The sequence below is a fragment of the Chiloscyllium plagiosum genome, chromosome 13 (genome assembly GCF_004010195.1).
Source record: "Chiloscyllium plagiosum isolate BGI_BamShark_2017 chromosome 13, ASM401019v2, whole genome shotgun sequence".
Taxonomy (NCBI): Eukaryota; Metazoa; Chordata; class Chondrichthyes; order Orectolobiformes; family Hemiscylliidae; genus Chiloscyllium; species Chiloscyllium plagiosum.
In genome coordinates this window covers 49,274,253-49,291,010 of record NC_057722.1, presented here as the reverse complement: position 1 = coordinate 49,291,010, position 16,758 = coordinate 49,274,253, and the positions used below count along the sequence as shown (strand labels likewise).

At 37.3% G+C, this 16,758-nt stretch overlaps 1 protein-coding gene across 1 annotated transcript in view; it reads left to right on the top strand.

Moving 5' to 3' along the window:
• LOC122556384 overlaps positions 1-16,758 on the top strand; it is a 31,706-nt gene that overhangs the window by 12,271 nt on the left and 2,677 nt on the right. The window contains exons 6-8 of the mRNA XM_043703018.1: positions 3,430-3,557; positions 14,660-14,792; positions 15,214-15,367. Of these exons, the coding sequence (XP_043558953.1) occupies positions 3,430-3,557; positions 14,660-14,792; positions 15,214-15,367 (415 nt within the window). The remainder of the gene's footprint in view (positions 1-3,429; positions 3,558-14,659; positions 14,793-15,213; positions 15,368-16,758) is intronic.

The window sequence follows — 16,758 nt, the reverse complement described above, 5'->3', positions numbered from 1 at the left end:
CATGACCTCAGGATTCCGGAACTCAATTCCTCTACCAATAAAAGCCAGTACGCCGTATGCCTTCTTCACCGCACTATTTACCTGGGTGGCAACTTTCAGAGATCTGTGTACATGGACACCAAGATCCCTCTGCTCATCCACACTACCAAGTATCCGGCCGTTAGCCCAGTACCCCATCTTTTTATTACTGTTACCAAAGTGAATCACCTCACACTTAGCTATATTGAACTCCATTTGCCACCTTTCTGCCCAGTTCTGCAGCTTATCTATATCCCGCTGTAACCTGCCACATCCTTCCTTCCTCACTGTCTACAACTCCTCTGACTTTCGTATCATCCGCAAACTTGCTCACCCAACTTTCTAACCCCTCCTCCAGGTCATTTATAAAAATGACAAACAGGAATGGTCCCAAAACAGATCCTTGCAGAACACCGCTAGTGACGGCACTCCAAGATGAACATTTGCCATCAACTACTACCCTCTGTCTTCTTCCAGCCAGCCAACTCCTAATCCAAACCTCCAACTCACCCTCAATGCCATCATCTGCAAATTTACAGATTTTTGCCCTCAACACCCATCTCTAAATCATTTTTATAAATCAGAAAAAAGCAAGGATCTCAACACTGATCCCTGGGAAACACCACTTTCAACTCGTCTCCAATCTGAGAAATGCCCATCCATACCTATCCTCTGTTTCCTATCCTTCATTCTGTCAATGACCCATCCATCTCAAATATTTCTAACTTACTAACCAACTTGTCATGTGGCACCACATCAAATGCTTTCTAAAATGTAAGTTGTGAAAACCTTTGCTACTTTAATTGTATTAGAAAACATTCAGGATCATGAAATAATCTCTCCTTTGAAAAATTAAAACATTTCTTGTTTGTTTTTGTTGTATTATATAAATAAATAATTCTGCATTGAACACGCTTATATTATCTTATAACAATAATGTAATTAGAAATACAATATTGGGTCTGCAATAGATATTTACTTTGAGATTCAGCAACACTGTTTGTGTCATTCAATGATCTCTCTAATTAGTGATCAACAGGGCTTCCTTACTGCTCCAAAATGAAATACCTAACTATCCAATAGGGGGATGTGGGTGATGGCATAACATTAGAAGCCCCCCTTTGTGATCCAAATTGGATGGAATGTCTTTTTGTTGCTTAATTCTTAAATTTATCAATAGGCAGATAATACCGTCGTATGGTGAAGCCTCCCAAATAATTAACGTTTGCTATTTATTTGTATGTGCTAAATAACCATTTTAACCAACTTTTACCTATTCCATTAAATTTAGATCTATCCAACTAAATAAGCAAAACATCAAAAAAATTATATTTCTTGACATATCAATGTGCTAAAAATTTAGTTTTCTAAGACAGCTCATCAACTTGCATGTGGTCAGCCATTCAAGCTGAAGACTAATTTCTTCTTAAATGAAGATTCTCTTTTAGCAAGTTTTACTGGCTGACTGTGCAACTTATAGTCTCTTGTTGACTGGGTTACAGAAAGTAGAATGTTTGCTTAATTGCCCCACCCCTATCTGCAATGTTTCAAAGTAGCTGATAAGCACACTTGCAATGAAATGCGAATAGTCATAAGTGTTGCTCATCAAACAGAAACTAGACACATACTGTAACTGAATGTTTATCATTAGAAACCATTTTATGCTTCTCTAAATGAAAGAGACAAATGTGACTTGATGGTAGTTGTTTTAACCCTTCCTATTCAACAGACACCGGGGAAAACAATTAAGATAAATATGGGCTTCACACATTCACACCTCATATTGATGCTCCAATTTCCTTCAATTTTAACCCTTTCCAGGGAAGAGACAGGTCTTCCTGAAACTGGCATGGTTCTTCCTTTAAATATGAAGATTGTTTCTCCGAGGACTTTTTTTTTAAACCTGCAACTGAACTGGCAGGCTTCGTTTAGCATTTCACCTGAAACGCAGCACTCCTTCATCAACCCCATGACATTATCAATTCAGTTTGTATGTCATAATTTCAGAAGTGTAGCACAAATCAGTTTCACTATACGATTTGCTAGGGATTTACCTGTCCTGGAAACCATCTCTTATAATTATGATAATATTAAAAGTCATATAATATTGTTAATTCAGCCTACTGATAAACAAGTGGGAAATTGGATGCTAAAATGAAATGAATGGTATTCCTGTGTAGGTAAAATATTTGCTATTATCCCCATAAGAGTTGTGACTGAGCGACAGAATGCATATCTACTTTTTGCACTAAGATAACCAACAGACTATTCTAATCCTAGCACATCGTAAAGAAGATCCGAAACACTCACTTTTGTCCCCCAAAATCCATTTTGTCTACAACTTTAGAAGTTCAGCGCTGCAGTTTAATTTCTTTCTTTTAGCTACTTTTTTTTTTCTGAGAAACATTAGCCATACAGTGCCAGTTACGTTGGTTTAGTGCTGCTGGCTCTACTTTCCAAATTTACTTAGTTATGACTGTGGTATTGATTGGTCAAAATTTGAAATCGGGTCAGAGTTTAAAGGACTGTATTTAAGTCAGCAAAGCAACCAGCCTCCTCCTCCAGAGTGAAGGTTGAAAATAAATTGAAATCATAATATAAAAGATTAATTAGATACATCTTACACACAAGCGTATGAAATAGGAAAAGGTGTAGGTCATTTGGCCCATTTGAGTTTACTCCGCCATTTATTAAGACCATAGCGTAACTGAGTGTGGACTCAACTCCGCATTCTCACCAACTCACCCCCTGCAATATATTTTGGCTCATTTGTTGATCAAGAATTTATCTACCTCTACCTTATAACTAATCAATGGTGCTGCACTGTAGCATAATGAGCTGCCAGAGGAAATGGTGGAGATTGTACAATTGGAACATTTAAAAGACATCTGGATAGTAAGAGTTTGGAGGGATATGGGCTGGGTGCTGGTAGGTGGGACTAGATTGGGTTGGGATATCTGGTCGGCATGGACAATTTGGACCGAAGGGTCTGTTTTTCTGTGACTCTAAATACACAATTATTTTTCCAATAGTAACTGTGGTCATTGAGCAGGAATTAAGAGATGTAAAGGGAACAAACTAAGAAATAATGTTAGGAGTGTTTTGAAGAAGAGGAAAAGATAATGTGGTAAATAACTTGGAGGCGAGAAATCCAGGTTACAGAGAATGGTGGCTGTAGGCTGGGAAAATGTAGAATGTTTTGCAAGAAGAGGGTCCCTGAAGATTGCAATTGGCTGGAGAAAGACCATGCTCGGAAATTATTGCTAGAATTATCACTAAAACCTTTGTTTTCAGGTTTTTGTTTTCAGAAGATCAATTCCTATAATAAAGTTGTGTATAGATTGTAAATACATTAGCTATCTTTTGTTTGTTGTTTCATTTACACTGGATTATATGTGCTCGTATTCACAGATTATCGTGAAAACTGGTTTTCTTTTGAAACTAGATGGCAATTTTACCTTCAGCTGAGGAAAATTGAGAAGGATGGCAGTGATAATGCAGTATTTCCTCCAAATTATGATATCGAAGAGCAAAACAAGGTAATAGCTGAATGCCTAATAATTAGAGGAATAAATAATTTGGTTATTTCTAATCACTCTTTTATTTCTCTCTCTGTCATCATCTCTGTTATATGATCAATTCGGGTATCTGCAATTTGTCTGAAGTTGAAATAATTCTAGCATGTCTGCGAACATTTTAAATGCAGCATTCTGCACAATTAACTAAAACAGGCAAAGATATCTGCTTTATGATGAAAGTTAAAAATCATTATTATGAAAGAAACACTCATATTTTATATTCTATCTAATTTCTCCTTCACATTGTTTAACTTTTCCTAGAAATAGATTTAATCAATTACCTACTTTGACTATTGTACACATCTATTATACACATATACTTTATTAATAAGGTTCAAGAAATGGAAATTAGGACTTTGATTTTGACATAAATTATATTAAAATTTCTACTTTCCTTTAGTGGACTATTAGGATACAACATGATACACAGAAAACTAATAGTGGCAACTGTAAAGCTGACTAAAAATATTCTGTGGGAGATGGACTTTTGTTTGTAATGCTGAAAATGCTATTTGAGAATCGACAAAATGCTTCTTATTTTAAAATTGCTGAAATATGTGATTACCAAGAGCCCTTATTTTACACATTGAAATAGTCTGCATATTTAGAATCTGTACTTAAGTTAGTCATGGTAATCTGAAAAATAGCTCCTGCAAATTAATGTACAGTAGCTCCCCCCACCCATTCCCCAGTGGGGGATACACTTCAAGACCTACTGCAGAAACCCGAAACCGTGGATAGGAGCGAACCCATTCATTTAAATGGCAAATTTACCTTCCCGGCAGGCCTGGTCCCTGGTTCCAGATAAAATGTTCAGGCCACACTAAATCACGGGTAACTGAAACCACAGAAAACTATTCAGTGGATAGCACTGTACTATATTGGTTTGAGACTGGTGAACGGTTAAGAAAAAGGACTTGCCATTGACAACCATAACATAATTCACATAAAAAAACTGCAATTATTTGTATTGTAACAGGAATCTATCACCACATCACAAATTTTCACATCAATCATAGTTTGTCAAAAATAATCTGTTACTGAAGAGCTCCATTTAGAAAAATGAATGCTGTAAATAAAAAAACTGCATTCAAAGTGTCTCCCATTTTAAAAAAAATAAGAAATCAGAAGTACCTAAATTAAAAATTAATTTGTCATGCACTGATTAAAACACACAATATTATCTCTGAATAGTACCAAATGATTATTTGCCATATTAAAGAGATGAAATGATTTTCAAGATGAAGTGTAGGACAATACTGGCATTAGAATCTCAATTCCATGAATTACTGTTACAGAACATAGAACATTACAGCGCAGTACCCTCGATGGTTTCACAGGTCAGCGCAACAATCTGAAGCCTATCTAACCTACACTATTCCATTCTCATCCATATGCCTATCCAATGACCATTTAAATGCATTAAAGTTGATGAGTTTACTACTGTTGCAGGTAGAGCATTCCACGCCACTACTGAGTAAAGAGACTTCCTCTGATATCTGTTGGTTATGATAAAGTATTTTGCACATTGTTTTTATAGGATGTATTCCTAGACCTACACTTGAACCTAAATATATTTGGTAAGAGTTGGGCATTAAGGGTAAGGACAAGCTAGGGAACTACAGACCAATGAGCCTGACGTCGGTGGTGGGCAAGTTGTTGGAGGGAATCCTGAGGGACAGGTTGTACATGTATTTGGAAAGGCAAGACTGATTAGCGATAGTCAAAATGGCTTTGTGCATGGGAAATCATGTCTCTCAAACTCGATTGAGTTTTTTTAAAGAAGTAAAAGGAGGATTGATGAGGACAGAGCAGTAGATCTATATGGACTTCAGTAAGGCGTTCAACAAGGTTCCCCATGGGAGACTGGTTAGCAAGGTTAGATCTCGCGGAATACAGGGAGAACTAGCCATTTGGATACAGAACTGGCTCAAAGGTAGAAGACAGGGTGGTAGTGGAGGATTGTTTTTCAGACTGGAGGCCTGTGACCAGTGGAGTGCCACAAGGATTGGTGCTGGGCCCTCTACTTTTTGTCATTTACAGAAATTATTTGGATGTGGGCATAAGAGATATAGTTAGTAAGTTTGCAAATGACACCAAAATTGGAGATGTAGTGGACAGCGAAGAAGGTTACCTCAAATTACAACAGTATCTTTATTGGATGGGCCAATGGGCTGAGAAGTGGCAGATGGAGTTTAATTTAGATAAATGTGAGGTGCTGCATTTTGGGAAAGCAAATCTTAGCAGGACTTATATATTTAATGGTAAGGTTCTAGGGAGTGTTTCTGAACAAAGAGACCTTGGAGTGCAGGTTCATAGCTCCTTGAAAGTAGAGTCGCAGGTAGTTAGGATAGTGAAGGTGTTTGGTATGCTTTCCTTTATTTGTCAGAGTATTGAGTACAGGAGTTCGGAAGTCATGTTGCGGCTGTACATGACATTGGTTAGACTACAGTTGGAATATTGTGTGCAATTCTGGTCTCCTTCCTATCTGAAAGATGTTGTGAAACTTGAAAGGGTTCAGAAAAGATTTACCAGGATGTTGCCAGGGTAGGGGCAACTTTTTCTCACAGAGGGTGGTACGTGTATGGAATGAGGAAGTGGTGGAGGCAGGTACAATTGCAACATTTAAAAGGCATCTGGATGGGTATATGAAGAGGAAGGGTTTGGAGGGATATGGGCTGGGTGCTGGCAGGTGGGACTAGATTGGGTTGGGATATATGGTCGGCATGGACAGGTTGGACCGAAGGGTCTGTTTCCATGTTGTACATCTCTATGACTCACTTATAGGATGAAGTTCTGAACTCTAAAGTGGTTACTTAACGGTTAGTGTGTTATCATATTGAATAGTTCTCCCATACTCCACAATTGGAATATGTTTCACACTTCACAAGAGTATGAAAACCTAGAAGGTAGGAATATTATGGATGAATTATTTGACATCACCTTATTTGCCTTTTTAAGAAACTACATCAGTTTTGATCTGTCTGTGACCTCTTTATAGAACACAAATGGCTTGTATCAGTAATATTTTACAAAGAAGAGCCACCACTGTTATAAATACAAGATTGCAGTGCTTCCAGGCACAATAATGTATACTTTGCTTACAGAAATTGTAAAAATGCCTATTAAAAATTTACAACATAGACTATATATTGTGGAATAAACAGTCTTATGAACAATAAGGCAACCCTGTCAGCAGCAACATGCATTTATGTAGAGACTTCAATGTAGGAAATGCCATAAAACATTTTATTGGGGCAGGAAAAGAAATAAAAACTAAAAAAATGATCTCAAAACACTAAATGAGAATAGACAGCAGATTTATGAAGCATGGCAGTTCTTTTGAAGGAGTCCATGGACACTGGGAAGGTTCTTGTAAATGGGAAGTATGTCAGCCCTGTGCCAACATTAGAAAGGAGCATAAAGTTTGAAACAGGTGACCAGATGCATTAAACTTATTTGGATCCCATGTTAAATAACAGAATTGAAATGTAAATATAATTAAGTTGCACTTTTCACAATTTCAGACTATTCCATCAGCCAACTAAACACTTATCAAGTAGTCACAGTTACAACTTGGAGAACACAGCAGCCATATGTACATACTATGGTCACACAAACAGCAATAAACTAACAACCATGTAGTCGGTTTCAGTTATGTTGCTTGAGGGATAAATATTGAACAGGAAATAGAGAACATTCCCTGGTTTTTGATTCAGCCATGGGATTTTTTCAGCCATGGGATTTTTACATCCATCTGAAAATGTAAAAAATGTTTAATTTCCTATCTAAAAGTTCACAATTCCAATAGAGTAACATTCTTTTCCTACTACTCTGGAATGAATTTTGAACCTAGAACTTCCAAATCAGAGGTGAAAGTGCAACCATTGATACAAGACTGACTTTTATAGTAGCATAAGAAACAACAGTCAATATGAATCTAGAAGGAATAGATCTACTTCAATAACCTTCATGACTTTCAAATACACTTGAGTAACCCTTAGAATGTGTAGTACTTGGATTCCAGAAGACATTTTAGACAACTCCATAAGAAAAAATCTGTTAGTTACATTCAAATCTATGGATATTTATGATCATTCTTAGTTATGGATAAAGAGCAAGTGAATATGGAGTGGTTGCCGGAGGAACAAATGTGAGGTGCAGTGGGAATTGATATTGGAAACTGTTCTAGTTCATATTGGTGCACTGAACTCAATTAAGTCAGTCTAACTGATTAAATTTTCAGATAATACTAATCTAGAATGGCAGTGGTATGAAAGGAGAAAAAACAGACATTTTACATATAAATGAACTGAACAATAGCAGTTTGTAATTTAATACCTCCATAATGGAGTCACAAGATGGGCAAACATTCACTATCTTTTAATTTAAATTGCTCAGAGCAAGTTGAAAAAGACCTTGGAGACTTAGGACCATAATTTTGGCAAGTTAAGTTGACTCATCAGAAAGCCTTCAAAAATGGCAGCCTGGATACTTTATCAGCACTTTTAGGGGTATAAGGTTCAAGTTATGAGCTCATATTTGACACTCCTGGTGAAGAGTGCTCCAGTAGAGAGGTATACACACCCTAACCCTCTGCAGTTTTCATGGAGTCACGCCAGGTATTTAATGGATTATGGTTCAAGATACATCAAAGGTATTATGAACAATAGTCTGTATGAGGTAACCTTTTGAAAGATAAATTCATAAGTTTATGTTTCCACATGCCAAACGCTGACCTGCTCGTATTCATAGAATCATACAGTACAAAAAAGGATCTTCAGCCCATCAAGTCTGTACCACCAAAAATATACTGCCTTCACTAGTCCCACTTTCCCACACTCCTCCTATAGCCTTGAATGTTATGGCCCTTCAGTTGTTCACCCAAGTACTTTATAAAGTTTGTGAGGTTCCCCGTCTGAACTACCCTCCTAGGCAGTGCACTCCAGAACCTTCCCACCCTCTGAGTGAAAAAGCTTTTCCTCAAATCTCCTCTATACCTTCTGCCTTTCATTTTAAAATCATGTCTTCTTTTTATTGACGTTTTGATTCAGTAGAGTAGCTGTTTTCTATTCATCCAGTCCCCTGTGATCTTTTACACCTCTGTCATCTCCCCCTCAACCTCCTCTGCTCTAAAGAAAACAACCCAAGCTTATTCAGCCTCACTTCATTGCTGTAGTGCTCCTTCCCTAGGCATCATCCTGGTGAATCTACCTTGCAAGCCCTCTCGTGCAATCACATCCTTCTTACAATCTGATGAGCAGAACTGCATACACAGTATTCCAGCTGTGACCTAACCAACTTTACCTCCCTGCTCTTATAATCTATGCCATCTATGTGGAACAAGCACCACAACATTCCCCTGTTCCTCTGAGCTTCCTAATGCTTTGCCATTTATTGAGTACTCTGTTACTTTGTTCCTTCGTCCAAAGTACATCGCCTCACTGTACCAGAGTTAAATTCCATTGATACTGATCTGCCTAATCTGTCTATATCCTCCCTTAACCTAACACCTTCCTCCTCACAGTTAACCACTTTGTCAATCTTTATGTCATCCACAAACCTAATTACTACCTCCACCATTCTCATCTACAATACTTATATGTATGTCAAAGTGATCACTGCAGACTGGGCTCCAGTAAACAAACCACCTTTTACCACCACTCCCTGTGTCCCATCACTAAGCCAACTTTGGATCCAACTTGCCAAGTTAACCTGGATCCCATGTCTTTAACCTTCTTTATCCATTTCCCATGTGGACCTTGTCAAAGGCATTGCTGAAATCCATATAAACTACATCAACTCATGCAAACACCTATCATCTCCTCAAAACATTCCACCAGATTTGTGAAGCATGATCCCTCTGACAAAGCAATGTTGACTATCCCTGATCAAACACTACATATAAAAATTGATTAGTTTTTCTCTTGAAAGCTGAACATAGCTGAAAGTGTAAAAACAAGTCTTAAATAGATCATTCAGCCAGAGCTATTAATCAAACAGGAATTCTGGTGTTTCAGTTGTCTAATAGTTATCTGGGCTTTCAACCAAGCCTCATGATGTACTCTTGGCTTTAAACAAGTAAAAGATGAGTTGGAAAAAATGGTGCCAAGGAAGGTAAGAACAGACAGTAAAGCTTCTACAAGTGTATATATAAAGGAAGAATTGCTAAAGTAAGTATTCACCCATTAGAAGGCAAGACTGATGAATTCGTAATGGGAAACAAAGAAATTAAGGAGATACACAGCAAATATTTTGTATTTATCTTCATGGTAAAAGTCACAAGGAAATCTCAAGAATTGTAGAAGATCTGATAGGTAAAAACAAAAAAAACTTAAAAAGAATGATGGTTGTTATATATGAATTTGGACATATGTGAGAGTTAGTACTTGATTGAATTCAATAAGCACAATAACCTGAGGACATGATGGGAGAGTAAACTATGATCTTGTGGGAGGTAGACCTAAGGCAAGTCTTTCTAACTGTATATGAAGTAATATAGAGTATTATAGCACAGTGGTTAGCACTGCTGCTTCACAGCGCCAGAGATCCGGGTTCAATTCCCGCCTCAGGCGACTCTCTGTGTGGAGTTTGCACATTCTCCCCGTGTCTGCGTGGGTTTCCTCCGGGTGCTCCGGTTTCCTCCCACAATCCAAAAAAATGTGCAGGGGTTAGGTGAATTGGCCATGCTAAATTGCCCGTAGTGTTAGGTGAAGGGGTAAATGTAGGAGAATGGGTCTGGGTGGGTTACGCTTCGGCGGGTCGGTGTGGACTTGTTGGGCCGAAGGGCCTGTTTCCACACTGTAAGTAATCTAATATTCTTATCACATGTAAATAGTTGTAAATATGCAATGAGCTACATCTTCTTTACTGTGCAAAATTAGACCAGAAGCTGGTTATGCTCACAGTCACTAGACTATATAAGCTCCTGAAGAGTCTATATTTAGAAGACAAAGATGGCAGCATTCACAGTAATAAACAAAACAGAAAAATTGCTGTTAAAAATGAATAAGAACAGCAAATGCTGAAACATCCTGGCAGCATGTGAGGTTCGCTTTAAAGTTCACACATATGACCTCAGTTTCTCTTTCCACAGATGATGCCACATGTACTGAACGTTTCCAAAATTTTTATTTTTAATTCTGATTTCTAGCATCTGCAGAACTTTGCTTTAATATTGATGATAAAACAGCATCAATAAGTCTTTGTGCTGATCAAAAATACTGGACAAGGAAGACCCTTTAAAATAAAAAAAGACAAATTCTTCTCTGAAGTCTGAGTCATACCATCAATAACATTGCGTAAAAGTAAACAAAAAGTTGTCATTAACTTAAAAATCCTTTGTTTCTACCTTTTGTTTAATTAATATTTTTGTTTATACCAAGACAGCCAGCTTTGAGGACTTAGCAGGAGATGAATTAAGATAGATGCGTGGTTCATTATCACCATTCAGCAGCAATTCCCTATAAGCGCCAGTGCTTCAATCTCCTGAGATGTTCTACTCAATTATGTAATTGCTACTCAATATATAAGTTAATTCAATTCCTTTTAAATTAAAATAATATTTTTGGTAGCTTCTTTTCTCCATTCAGAAATGTATAAATTTCCTTTTCAAAATCAAACTCGAGTTCAGGGCTTCTGATAGTCACTTGACAACAGATAAGGTTGATTCCCTGGCATGTTCAGAGCTAATGACCTCCCACTGAGCAACCTTGGGCAACCTAGGAATAGTTGGTGTCCCTGGGACATTGAAGTGAAATATGAAACGGTATTCCAACTCCCTGTCCAAAGGCAGACATGTAGGCATCTGGCAAGGACAGAACAGTATTTATCTGTGTTGCCAAATAACTTGCATTTATCCTCTGGGATCACACTTAAGAATAGTCCCACTGGTGCCATAGAATAATTAACTAGCATAGATCATTGCACATGCAGAAATAGAGGACAGAACTGGAAAGGAACAGAAAATAGTTACTTAAATTCCAGCTTGGAGACATGTAAATAGTGTTTGTTTAGAAATGGAATGATTTTAATTGCTACATAATTTCATTCAAAACAAGTAGTTCTCAGTGAACTTAAAGTATTCAAACATTTTGGTCCAGCTATTTTAAATGTATTGTTCTTGTGTAATTAAAAGGTATTGGAAGTTTGGACTTCACCAACCCGGTTTGGTTCTGATAACAAAAAGCTAAAAAGTTCAGTTGGCAGTACTTTTGCCCCAAATCATTAGGTTCCAACAATATTCTTTCGCTCATAATCTAAACTAATATTTCAGTATGGTATTAAAGGAATGGAAATGCTATCCTTCAGATGAAATGTTAAACTTGTCATATTTTGCATGTAAATAATACCAAAGTACTATTAAAATAGGAACAATACATTTTCCCATGTTCAGAACAACAGGAATATAGTAAGTCAGCAGTGATACATGGTAGCACTCTGACATAGGTCAGAAAGTTATGGGCTCAAGTCTTACTTCACTAATAAAGCACAAAAATCTACATTATCTTAATATGGTATTGACCAGAAAATCTGGTATTGTGATCTTCATTTGCCAATAAATGTTGGCTAGGATGCCAGATACAATGTTCCTGCTCTTCTTCAAAATAGATCGATACCAGATTCTCTGTCAATATCACATTAAGATAATGTAGGAATGTGCTGTGTACAAATTTATTATCATATTTCCTAAGTTATAGTCAATGACCACGTATCTAAATTATTTCAATGGCTGGCAAGCACTTTGGGAAATCATGTGGTTGAGAAAAGTCCTATATTAACACAGGTTTAAACTTTCTACTTTCACATTTCTCTCTCAAACAAGATTCAAGACAGATCATGTCATTATTCATTTGCTGTTAAAAGAACTTACTATTGCTATTATATATTTGCTGTTGAAAATACTTACAGAACAAAAATTAAAAGCAATTATTGATTAAGGCAGTACATAAATGCATGTTTTCCCCTTCTTAATCCAACATTTAATTTCCTCCACAAAACTCTTGCACATCCCTGTCTGTGGTATTTTACCAAGAAGTGAATGTCTTGAAGAATTAAGTTATTTTGGCATGCCAGATAATATTTCATTTCTTCTTTTCTGTATTAGGCAAAATAATAGACAGAAAATTAGTGATTTTATTCAGTCAGATACATTATCTGTTGTGTGCCAGACTGATTGTATCCAATTTCTATGTGTACTCACATTTCTTGGACATTGCCATCATTAAGTCAACATTTACAAATTAATCACAGATCAAGAATTGAAACTAGTCAATTTAGTAGGAAATTTAGGTTCTTGATGCTGCCCAAGTGATTTCTTGGGTTTTCCAACAGTGTAAGCAGATTTCAATGGTACAAACCAGACAGGGTCATTACATTCCTCTGTGCTGCAGAATCATAACTTAGTGATTTGGCTGATGGCTGATAAAACTCAGCACATTTCTAAGCAGGGACTTAAAACACAGACGTATAATGTATTTGCAATAACATATAACTTTTTTATCCTCATCCACGCAATATTTACGAAAACGAAGCATCCCTCATGATGGAAAATTCAAATACTACATTGCTTTAGCATTTTCATCCTATATTTTTATTCTTCTAATTTTTCAAAACTAAGCTTATTTTTGTTATTACAGTCTTAAAATTGGAACGTAAGCGCAGCTCCCATTAACAATTTGTATCCTAAATTTCCAAATTGTACAATAAATTTTAAATCTATTGTTGTTTCCTTGTCCCTCATGTTGTGAATGTGATCTCTTTCCAAGTTCCATAATGTAGGAACATGCTGTGTACAGTTTTGCCATCATATTTCCTACATTACTGAAAGCCCAGAAAGTGTGTAGGAGTGCATAATCTGAGCTGCGAAGACATTATAACTATGCCCAGCCATGCCCTTATTCTGCAACCACACATTCATACATCCAAACATATGAATTTAGCACAGAGTAGGGCATTTAGTCCCTTGACCCCACTCTGCCATTCAGTGCGATCTTGGCTGATCTGACTGTGGCCCCAACACCGCATTCCTGCCGACTCTAAATAACTTTTGACTCCCTTGTTAGTCAAGAATATATTCACCTCTGCCTTTAAAGGTATTCAATGATCCCACTTCCATCATTCTCTGAAGAAGAGCGTTCCATAGACTCTCATTCCTCGGAGAGAACAAAATTCCTCCTCCTCTCCATTGTAACGGGTAAACTCCTAATTTTTACAGTGTACTCTATAAATTTTAAATGGGAGCACTGTCTGATTTTCTTGTCACAAACCTAGTGATGTTTTCAGTGCTGGTCATTGCAGAGCAGTTCAACTGAATCACAGCCAAATCAGCTTGCAATCCTGGCAAAGAATGCATACATTGAGGCAAGCAGGAGGGCCAATTTCAAAAATTATCGTCCATCCTCATTAGGCTAGGATAGATGAGTAATCGATGCTATTCAAAATCCAATAGGTAACGAGGATGCTGGTCACTGGTTGACTGACAACTCAGGTGGGGTAGGCCATCAGGAATGTACAACATATATTAAGTAAAAAGCATTTTGGATAGTGGCCTCCAGCAATAGCTTTAACGTTCATTGATTTGACTGCTGAGCATCTGAAAACATTGATGACACCAGGCACAGAGTAAGCTGCAATCATTAATGGACCATTTTTGTAAAGAGTCCTAAAATAGATGTTGTGCCCCTGTTTTGTTTATGGAATGGCCTTAACATTAGTTTCAGGTGTGTACTATGGCTACCAATGGAGAAACTATCACAATGAAAGCAAATGGCACACTTAGTGTGGAATGAGTGAATGCGTTGGAACCATTGTCAACTGTTTTCCACCTGCAAAACTGGTAAAGTTGCACCCAATATCTCGCCCAATAACTTGAAACTGAACTTTTTAAAAACTATGAATCAAGACGTGTAAATTTAGATTTCTAAGACAGAAATCCAATGGGTTCTAAGAAACAGTTACAGTAAATTTTATTCCATCCTGTGAGGTTATTCTGAACTAGGTGACTTTGACATATAATGCCAGATTGAAAATGACAGCTGCAACTTTTTTTAAAAATGTGACAGCTGTATAGACGCTGGCGCTCCGAATCAAGTGGAATGAGTAAAGGAGTTGAAACAACATTGATTGCTTATGATGCACTTTTGTTTGCTGGGAGTGATTGGAGGAAGCTGTGTTATTCTGCAATGTTTCACTGGGGTAAGAATTTTATGCGAGTCACTGTTGGATAAATCTTTTCTAAATTCTATCTGAAAGATTCAGACCAACAGAAATTATGACAGCAATTTGAAAATTTGGAGATTTTCATAATCGCAAATGTAGCACACATTTTATAGGTTGAATGTTAGAATTACTATTATCTTTTACCATTAGAATAAATATTCACTTTATTTTAAATTTTAAAATCTCAAAGCACTGTTTTTTGAAGTACTAACATTTTAATATGTCTGTGGGACCCAAAAAGCTCGCAAACATATAAATAAATCAACAGACCACTTGTAATAGATTTTACTGGCTTAGTCCTCTGTTTGAACACCAAACCAGACACAGTGAACAAATATTTTTCTGCTACCTGAAGAAGTAATCATTATATTTTGAAAATTGTGCTATGAATCTGCAGGGGAAAGTGATGCAACAGGGGCAATTGCAGGTTCTCTATATGGAATTCTCTATGGATTTGACAATGTCCCTGTGAGTCTTTACCAGAACCTAGAGTTCAGAAGCCATCTAGAACAACTGGGGAGGCTGCTGTACCAGGTTGCTACTGCAGACAGGTAAGTCTAACAAACATAGAGCTCATTCAAAGTGAAATTACAATCTGATTAGTAACATTGTCAGTGCACATATATTGCAAAACTTATGCACTAATTTCAGCAGCTTCAGCAAACAAATTTACAGTCCTACCTTTACATAGTCCTTCTTGTTTGTTAATCACATTTGATTCAATAAATGGTTTTGTACCTCACAGAAATTAATTTACACTTCCAGGGATGCCCAAATTCATGAAAGCTACCTGCAGGAAAGCAACACCACATGGAAAATAATATTATTCCCTGTTTCTGGTTCATGTTATCAAGGAAAGCAGATTGATAAGTATTAAGAAGAAGGCAGCTTTAAGTGCAAACTGTACTGAGGATGAAATTGCTGAAGATATCTTAGATTTGTTTATTTGAAAGACAATTAAATATTTGAGCCACTGTTGAGTACAATTTAATCCTGAGAAGTATCTCTGGATCATGAAGGCTGTGAGCACACTGCAGTTTTCAGGGTGGGAGTGCAGAGTGGAGAATGGGGAATACACTTCCTCCAATGAATGGTGCATTAATTGTTATTGGGAATGTAAGAACAGGATTTTCAATGGTTAATTCACCAAACTCAATCTGATTTACATTCTTGACCAGTTATCAAGTTCGTTCCAGGAATGCTTCGAAATTTGTCTGTTTGACATAAAATGACAGTCCATGGGGGATCTTGTGCCATGTCAAGTACATTATCTTCATTTTACCTACATTTTTTATGCAGCTGACCATCTAAGGTGCTGCCTACTTCCTCAGCAAGACACAGTAGGTTGCATCATGGGTGCCTTATTTTCTTTACTGCTCAGACTCTGGATGGAATTTTATGCTCCTGGAAGGAATAAAGTCAGAAGGCCACTTAATTAGGTGTAGTGGTGTTGTGTCCAAACGCTACTACTTTCTCACCTCCCGTGTAATTCAAACTGTGTTTGACGTCCCTGCCCCTGCTGCCAAATGATGCAATGAAGTGGCTAATTATGGATCATTTAAGGGCCTCATCCTGAGATTAGTTGATATTAGCCCAGTTGCAGGCAGTCCTATTGCACACTTTTCAATACAGTCACCACAACCTCCACTGTGGGATTACATATGTAGGAGCTGTTGACCTCCGATTGTCTGGCAGCTCTTGCTGAGTATGGTCTTATTTCCAGGCAGAGATCCACCTGACTGGCATTAGATTAAAAAGGCCATGTTTTAAGGAGTCAGTGTGAATCTCCTGCCGGCTCTGTCGCTAGCAGATCAGACTCTGGCTTCTCCCCTCTAGTTAGTTCCCAATTGCTGGAGATATACAATACCATTAATTGGGCACTAGGCTCATCTGCTCCCCAATTAGCCAAATTCAGAATAGGGACTCAATGGTAGTGCAGGCT